The 9,640-nt window shown below is 42.1% G+C and overlaps 1 protein-coding gene across 1 annotated transcript in view; it reads left to right on the top strand.

Annotated features, from left to right (window-relative positions):
• LOC308296603 (neuronal acetylcholine receptor subunit alpha-7-like) overlaps window positions 1–9,640 on the top strand; it is a gene marked incomplete at both ends in the record, with an annotated part of 32,107 nt that overhangs the window by 5,706 nt on the left and 16,761 nt on the right. Inside the window, 2 exons of the mRNA XM_080739928.1 lie at window positions 1,444–1,611; window positions 6,805–6,999. Coding sequence (XP_080596054.1) covers window positions 1,444–1,611; window positions 6,805–6,999 — 363 coding nt within the window. The remainder of the gene's footprint in view (window positions 1–1,443; window positions 1,612–6,804; window positions 7,000–9,640) is intronic.

The raw sequence follows: 9,640 nt of genomic DNA, 5'->3' as shown, positions 1-9,640 counted from the left end.
TAGATAGAGAGTTTCTCGCCCACACAATAACAAGGCCAATGCTGGGTACCGGAGCTCGCCTTGCAGACGTTGATCGATGCGTCATGAACCGGCGCCGTGTCAGCACAATAACCCCGGCAAACGCAAGCTTGATAAATGAGCCACGTTGCACTGTGTTTATCATCTTGTATACGTCCTGTATTAAAACTGCCTTGTGGGTGGGTGGGCGGTGGACGCCACATACAAGCTGTAACATGACCGTATACGTAGCTGCCCCCGTGCCCTGCCCTATAGGGAAAACAAGCTTAAGACCCAACTTTTCACGGTAGAAGACTCCTAAGTTCACTTGTTGTTTTGTTTTGTGTTGTGTTGTGTTGTGTTGTGTTGTTTTGTTCTGTGTGTGTGTGTGTGTGTGTGTGTGTGTGTGTGTGTGTGTGTGTGTGTGTGTGTGTGTGTGTGTGTGTGTGTGCGCGTGTGTGTTAATGTAGTTCCTGACTGAATCCTTGTTGTCCTATCTGTCCTACCTGTCTAGTCTTCTTTGTCTTTAGTCTTGTCCTGTTCTGTGGTGTACTTTACTTAGCAGTGGTGTAAAGTAACTAAGTACTTTTACTTTTTCTTTACTGGATTATTTCCAATTTTCAGTACTTTTACTTCTACTCCACTACATCTTGGATCCAAATATTGTACTTTTACTCCACTACATTTTTTTGAAAACATATAACTTTAGTTACTTTAGTTACTACTTTGCAGATATAAATTATAATATAATAAAACATACATAAACCACTTTAGCCCTATTTTATACCTTGGCTATTTGAAAATAGCCGATCTACAAGTTCTACAACACGTCGCATCGCAAAGCGTTGTGAACTTGTAGATCAGCTATTTTCAAACATTTTGTACTTGGTACTTTACGTTAAGTACATTTTGATGCCAACACTTTCATACTTTTACTCAGGTACATTTTGTATTTCTGACTTTTACTTGTGAGGGTGCCCTCACACCAAAATACCTAGAGTGGAATCCGCCAATGCATTTCAATGAGAATGGAGCGTTTTTGCCAGTAGAGGATTTCTGCAAAAAGCGCTCCATTCTCATTGAAATGCATTGGCGGATTCCACTCTAGGTATTTTGGTGTGAGGGCACCCAAACAGAGTATTGCAGTATTGATACTTTTACTTAAGTAAAAAATGCAAGTACTTTTTCAACCACTGTTATACTTTACTTGAGTATTCCCAATTTCCAATACTTACTTCTACTCCACTGCATCTCGGATCCAAATATTGTACTTTGACTTCACTACATTTATTTGAAAACTTTAGTTACCAGTTACTTTGCGGACATACATAATATAAAACATACATTAACCACTTTAGCCCTATTCTATACCTAGGCTGTTTGAAAATAGCTGATCTATTGTGATTCTTTGAGTGAAACGTGTGTAAACTATAGACGTGTTCACAGGGATCTTCGTCAGTACGTGCAACGTGGACGTCCGCTGGTTTCCGTTCGACGTCCAGCGCTGCGAGCTGAAGTTCGGCTCCTGGACGTTTGACGGCTGGCTGTTGGACCTCCAGCTGAAAGAGGCCGACATCTCGGGGTTCATGCTCAACGGAGAGTGGGAACTGCTGGGTGAGACAGCTGCTGTGTTCCTTCCGTTGACGAAAATGAAATAAAAACTAAGCTATGATGACTAAAACTAGGCTACCAGTAAGACGCCCTAAAGAGCGAGGTCGCGCTGAAACATCATAGCTTTTTAATACGGCACAGTTAAAGGGGGCCTGTCACCTAAAGGGTTACTGTCACTTTAAGAATCATCTTAAAAAACAAGTTAATATTTTTATGATGTCATTGTGGGGATGCGCAATTATACACCAATCAAATTAATTGTCTGTATAGCCTAACTGTATGACTACTTACTGTACTGGTCAGCTGTTGGGGGGCGAGGGGCAGATTACACTGTGACATGAGCTTCAGACTGTTTCAGACCGTTTTCAGAGAAGCTCATGTCACAGTGTAATCTGCCCCTCAACCCCTTTAGGTGACAGTACCCCTTTAAGAAGCGTTAAACTATTGTCTGGCTGGTCGAGTCAGAACAGGTCAGCCATATCCATATCTGGGGTCTGTGAGGTCAGATGTAGAGGTATTGGCCAGCTCCATATATGGAGATGTCTATATATATATATATATTAGGGCTGTCAAATGATTAAAATTTTTAATCAGATTAATCACAGCTTAAAAATTAATTAATCATGATTAATCACAAATCGAACTATGTCCAAAATATGCCATTTATTTCTGTATATCATTGGGAATGGAAAGATAAATGACAGAAGGCAGATGGATACATTTAACATACAGTATGTATTATTATAAAATATCATCCAATCAATGTGGTATTATTGAGAAAGAAATGCAACATTGCTCTTCTAAACAAAACAGGATGGTGATATTAAGATTAAGAAAGAACATTCTTTCTGTAACACACTTACTGACAATCTTAACCAAGCAATTTCTCTTATTTGGCTGGAACCTTTTTCTTGTACAATGACAACATGTCAACATGACATTGCTACTCATCAAAATAAAATAAAATAAAATAAATTAGGATGGTGTCTCTTTCTGTAACACACTTAATGGCCATCTTAGACAAGCCTTTTCTCTTATTGAACTAAACCCTTATTGTACAATGACAACATTTCATCGTGACATTGCTTGCTACTCATCAAAACAAAATAGGATGGTGTCTCTTTTGTAACACACTTATGGCCATCTTAGCCAAGCCTTTTCTCTTATTTGAACTAAACCCTTTTTGTACAATGACAACATTTCATCGTCTCATTGCTACTCCTCTAAACAGAATAGGAAGGTCTCTTTTTGTTACACACTTATCTTGTCCATTTATCTTGCAAAAACAAAACAAAAACAAAGACATCTTTTCTTTTCTTAATTCTTTTCATCAAACCAAAAGAACTTGGCCTACACAGTTACATGTGGCCCTTTTCACTTCTCAGCCTCATCATCTTTTAGCCAGTTGCTGAGGCAAACCAACTTGTTAACATTTTCAGGCAGTAATGCTGCCCGCTTCTTTTGCACAACATGACCTGCAAGTGAGAAGAGTCTTTCACATGGAACTGAGGATGCAGGAGTGGCTAGATATTTGCGAGCCAGTGGGGCCAGCGTGGCATGGGCTCCTGCATGAGATGCCCACCACTTCAAAGGGCAGTCCTCTGTGATGGGCTCTGCTCTGTACCTGTGTAAGGCTCTGTCAGGCTGTACTTCTCTCTCTTCCTCTGATTCTGAATCTGAGCCTATCTCTAGAAGAAGGTTCATTTTCTTCTTGGGTGGTCCCTCTTCAGAAGTGGGTGGAGCTCTTCTGGGTGATGATTCACGCAGGATGCCTCCAAGTGTGGTCCACACCTCTTCTCTGTCTGCCTTGGGAATGCTCTTTAAGTCTTTAAAGCGTGGATCCAGTGCCGTTGCAATCTTGAGCCATCTATTGTTGGTGTGTTCTTGGCGGGAGGCTAGGTCTTCCTTGAATTTGGCCTTAAATCTCAACACATACGCAGGGTCCTCATCAGAGATGTCCATTACACGGCGCAGGTGGCAGAGGGCAGGTAGTACTACGGAGCAGGAGACGTAGGCCTCCCCACCCAGAAGCTCTGTCACATATCTGCAGTGGAACACACACACACACACACACACACACACACACACACAATGACACACACACACACACACACACACACACACACACACACACACACACACACACACACACACACACACACAGAGAGAGAGAGAGACACAGTGACAGAGACAGACAGACAGACAGGGAGAGGGGGGAGAGAGAAGGAAAGAAACAAGTAAATTACTTGAACACAAGATTGTGTTTGGAAGCTGTTTACTACATTAAGGACTTTATTAATTTGGAACAGAGGATATCCTACAGGTAGGAGGAAAGTATGGTGGACTTTGTTCAGTGTGTTAATTGTATCTGTAGGCTGCCGCTGCCTGGCTGCAGAAGGGCTCTGTAATGGCCCAATTTGCATCTCTATGAGCATGTTGATTAGAATGGCCAGGCCGCCTACCAGTCAATGAATGAAACTGGTTGAGCGACATTCTATAGGCCTACGGTCCTACCACACTATACTGTCCAGTCAGTTCTTTACACAGTGGAAATAGATTCTTTTTTTTTTTTTTTTTGCGAGATCAGATCTCAGTTAGTAGGCGATCGCCTAGTTCGTTCCCTACACTTCTGACACAAGTTGTTGCATAATAGTAGATTAACGTATAGTCTATTCATTTAAATAATTGCATTTTAGCCTACAATGACTGGTCACATTATATGATAGAGAGCTTACCGGCAGGGCTCCAGAAGTGCCTCCAGTCTCTGGAGTTTATCCCATTCTGGTGGCGTCAGCATAACGAGTTTATGCTGTTGTTGATCCAGTGTTGCTTTTATTGCTGCTTGATTTTTTATCGAGCGTTTCACCATTTCCAGCGTGGAATTCCAGCGCGTTGGAACGTCTTGGATCAGTGCCTCCTCTTTCTGTCCGAGTTTCTTTTGCTCTGCATTTAGCTCATCTTCGTTTGACGGGCTGTGCTTGAAATGACCGACAATCTTGCGACACTTGGCCAACGCACCGACGAATCCACTGTCTGCCAGACTCACAGTGATGCATCTCTGTAGGATGTGAGCGATGCAGGGCATGTGCTCGTATGGCAGAATACGAGCCGCAGCAATCATATTGCGTGCACTGTCAGTCACTATGACTGTAACTCTTGCTTCAATGTCCCATTTGCGTGCTACTTTTTGGAACTGTTCTGCACATGCAGTTGCAAAGTGGCGTTCTTCTGTTCTCATTACTGTTAGCGCAAAGGACACCAATTCCCACGTTTCAGTGATGAAATGAGCAGTTACTCCCAGGAAGTTTGTGTTACTCACTGACGTCCAGTGGTCTCCTGTCAGGGCGACATATAACGCTTGAGCTAAAGCCTCCTCTTTTGTCAGCTTTTCAGTTTCATAGAGTTTGTGGACTCTATTCATTATTGTGCCTCTTGATGGTGGCTTGTATGACATGTCGCAGGACGCGACTTTCAGAACGTTAGCCAAGCCCTTGTCCTCAACGATGGAAATCGGTCGACAGTCCTGTGCAACCCATTTGGCAATGCTGTTGGTTAATTTCTCCGCGTTGGACTTGCTTACTGGTCTGCGGTCATTCAATGTTGTCTGCAGCAAGCCACTACTAGTACTAGCCCCAACAAATGCATGCTTAGCGTTGATATGGTACTTTAGCGTTGAACAGCTTCGGTGAAACTTAAACTCTTTACTGCAGTGCGTGCAAATTGCTATTTCTTTATTTATTGTTCCATCTTTGTCCTTTTTATACAGAAAACCATCCATAGGGCCAACCTTTTCTTGCTCCATGTTGTGTTTACATCAGGTTTACATGCATCCGCTCAGCTGCACACTGCACTGTCACTGTAGCAACGGCTGGTGGAATTATGGGATGTATGGGCGGACCATTCTGCGCATGCGTATAGTCGGAACAGTGGCCCGTCGGCATATTGAGCAGACCCAGCGTTAATTACGTTAAATATTTTAACGTGACTAATCCCAAAAATTAATTACCGACGTTAACGCGATAATTTTGACACCTTTAATATATATATATATATATATAGAAAACTATATATAAAATAGAAGATCTACAAGCTCACAACACCTTGCAACACAAGGCGTTGTGAGCTTGTACATCGGCTATTCTCAAATAGTTTGCTTCTATCTTATGATTATATTTGACAGTTTGGCCAATGTTTAGCCAGTTTTATATAATTGTTTGCCGATTCATTTTTATGCAGTAATGGTCTTTTTCTTCTCTTTTTTATGTTGAGGTATTAATAAGGTCTTGAAAGTCCATAACACTTTACTGCCATCTGTGGACCCCTCAAAATAATTTGGGGACCCCCCTGAAGGTCCTGACCCTCGGGTTGGGGACCACTGCTTTAGTAAACCCAAAATATATTTAAAAATGGGTCACCAATTAATTTAGTCAGGAGAGAGAACCCATTTATCAGCTTCAATTTTAAAGCGTTCCATTTCCAATTTGTTCTGCTAATTTATTTTTTGTTTCTTCACTTCCAGTTCTAATTTGTCCTGCATGTATCTTGGATTTAATTGGTATCCCAACAACCTGAAAATGTATTTTTTGTTCACTAAAGAACAAACACTCCATAACAATGATTACAATCAGAATACATCACAAACATTTCATTTAATCTATTTAAAGGACAACTTTGGTCTTTTACAACAAGGGTTCATATTTTAGATTGTAATTAGAGAAAAGAAAAGAAGTCTTAAAATGTTTTCATTTATTGCTTTCCATTGTTTTAGCGATTTTAGTATTTTGATTTCAGTGGGTGGGGGCATGCGTACAAGTGGCTAAATATGTATTTTTAGACACAATACGCCGTCAATTTCTTTGTTACTATTTACACCAGCCCCCATAAGTCAAATCTGCCCATGAAAGATTGCGGTGCATCTTGGGAATGGGCTGTGTCTAAAAATACATATTTAGCCACTTGCATTAATATCCCCAACCTGGGGGCATGCATGGAAATTACCATTAAAATCACTAAGACGATAGAAAGAAGTAAAACATTTTAACACTCATCTTTTCTTTTCTCTAATGACTATCTAAAATATGAACCCTTGTTGTTAAAAAAACTAAGCTGTCCTTTAATAAGCTTGACAACATTCAACTCGACAGAGGTACAGTATACTGTTCACGAACATTGCAGGGTGTGTTTGTCTCCCTCTAGGGGTGCCGGGGGGTCGCAGCGAGGTGTTCTACGACTGCTGCTCAGAGCCCTACCCGGACGTGACCTTCGTGGTGACCTTGAGGAGGCGGACCCTGTACTATGCCCTCAACCTGCTGGTGCCCTGCGTCCTCCTCTCCGCCATGACCCTGCTGATGTTCATGCTGCCCGCCAACTCTGGAGAGAAGATCAGCCTGGGTAAGACTGAGGAGAGGAGAGGCAGAGGCAGGGATGTGCTGGGCCCCTGATTCAGCCCGGGAAAAAGAGTTGGAGAGGCCCTCATTGCGCGCTATGGAGAGAGATCTCTCTCTCTATAGCGCTGCTGCTATTCAAAGATTTGCCATTTCAGATCATGACAAGTGACAAGCCAGTGGGCCAATTACATGAATTAGGCCTATATTTTGTTGTTGTTGGGTGGAAAACTTGTATGTCCAAAACAGTTTGTTTTGTATTTATCATTTAAAAAACGATTTAAAATAGTGAAAACAGCCAATCTACAAGCACACACGAGGCGTTGTGTGCTTGTAGATCTGCTGTTTTCACTACTTTTGTGTAAACAGTTAAATTTTTACTTTTGTGCAAACAGTTAAAATGTTTCCTAATGGCCCGGCCTGGACCGGCCGAGAATGAACCGGCCGTTCGGGAGTTGTCCCGCTTTTCCCAATGGCCAGCACGTCCCTGGCGTTAGTGGAGTTCTCCCTAACGCTATGTTCCTACCAAATCCTTGGCAAAACCAGAAAACCCCGCCGTCTGGTCCGAAGATAACAAAAACTGTTTCGCCCCTCACCAAACCAAAGGTGTCATTGGACAGTTGGAAGCTTACTCTACTTAGTGGACGCGGTCTGGGCCACCACCACACGATTAATATACATTTCTAGGGCTAAATGAAAAATATTCCACCGGATGGAGACTCCATTTCTTCTTGTTTTTTACTATTTGTCATCGCCATCACGGCGCCAGCTCACTACTGCCGCGCAGGTCAGAGGACCGAAATGCACCGCATTAACAGAGCATTAGTCTCAATGGGTGTTATTCAGCTCTGCGATGTTGGAAGCGCTGTTTCGTAAAAACAGTCTTCAACCAGGAAAAGTGTCTCCGTCAGGTGGAATATTTTTCATTTCGCCCTAGAAATGTATTTTAAGCGTGTGGTGGGGAGCTCAGACTGCGTCCAGTACATAGAGTAACCTTTCACCTGTCCACTGATACCTTTGGTTTGGTGAGGGGCGAAACAGTTTTTGTTATTTTCGGACCAGACAGCAGAGTTTTCAGGTTTTGCCAAGGAATATGGAGGTAGAAGAACATAGCGTTAGGGAGAGCTCCACTAACGCTATGGACCAGAGCTGGGTAAGACTGAGGAGAGGAGAGGAGAGGAGAGGAGAGGAGAGGAGAGGAGAGGAGAGGTGTTTTTGACAGCAAATTTTGATTTTGAGTTTTAGTTATAGTCTTTTGAATAAAATGTAATTTAGTTTTTGTCATAATTTAGTCACCTGAAAAGTTTTAGTTTTAGTCTAATTTTAGTCGACTAAATAACATACGATTTTATGGCGACTAAATCTACAGTTGATTTAGTTGACTGAAATGTATTTTGGCAGGCCTTGATGGCATTGTAATGGCTGATTTTACACTTGGTTGCTGAAAATAGCAGATCTCCAAGCTCACAACGCGTCGCGCTGCGACGCATTGTGAACTTGTAGATCTGCTATTTTCAGCATGCAACACCTGAGAGCAACCAAACATAAAATGACTGTCTTCTCCACTAGTCCCTCCCAAACGTTTTAATCTAGTTTTTATTTTGTTGACGAAATTGTCAATAGATTTAGTTTTATTTTTGTGTCATCACAGCATAGTTTTTATTTCGTTTTTATTTAGTTTTCGTCAGTGAAAAAAACACAGTCGACAAACATTTTTCGTCATAGTTTTAGTCAACGAAATCAACACTGCCTCCACCACATACTCCGAAACCAGACAACTCTTCCTCTCTCACGCACAACCTTCTACCAAGAGTCTGTAACTGCGCCTTCCAATATAATTCTCTTCATGAATTCCCATTTCTGCTGAACAAGCTAGTTTAGGCTTAAAGTAATTTGATTTCTTAAGACGTTGGTACTTAAAGCACCTTAAGGAATACCTCTTCCAGACTGTGGTCAAAATGTACACCCCACTTAGTTTCAAAATGGTCACTTTTCCACTGTCCTCTTCAACAACATGTTGTGTATTAGCTTTGACATCTGAAAAGGCATACTTTTCATTATTGCACTTGGAACATGGCAGGTGAAACAACAGTGTAGGTCAACAATGCTGTCGCACGCACGCACGCACGCACGCACGCACGCACGCACGCACGCACGCACGCACGCACGCACGCACACACACACACACACACACACACACACAGGGGTGTCACAATGGGGGGGGGGGGAGTGGGACTGAGTTACTAGGGCCCAAGGTGGAGGGGCCCTAATCATTTTATATTTTAGCTATTGAAAAATAGCAGATCTACAAACTCACATCGCAACCGAGTGCCGCGCTGCCAGCTTGTAGATCTGCTATTTTTGAAAAGTCGCGCAAATGTGTGCAAATCATTGAATATATGCATTTTTTAAGCGAACATTTGTAACTCAAATTTTGTTTATGGGGGGTCCACTGTAACTAAATATTTTGAGATGGGGGTCCGTGGCCAAATACATATCATGTTGGGGGTCCTTCACATGAAAAGGTTTGAGCACCACCGACATAGAAACATTTTTCAAAAAATAGCAGATCTACGTCTGCTATTTCTCAATAGTTAACGCACAAAATAACACGTAATTATGCGTTCCCGGTCTAAATGGGTTAAACC

This window comes from Nannobrachium achirus (assembly GCF_963921795.1).
Source record: "Nannobrachium achirus genome assembly, chromosome: 2".
Taxonomy (NCBI): domain Eukaryota; kingdom Metazoa; phylum Chordata; class Actinopteri; order Myctophiformes; family Myctophidae; genus Nannobrachium; species Nannobrachium achirus.
Note: the sequence above shows the minus strand (reverse complement) of the source record. Positions and strands in the feature narration are given on the sequence as shown.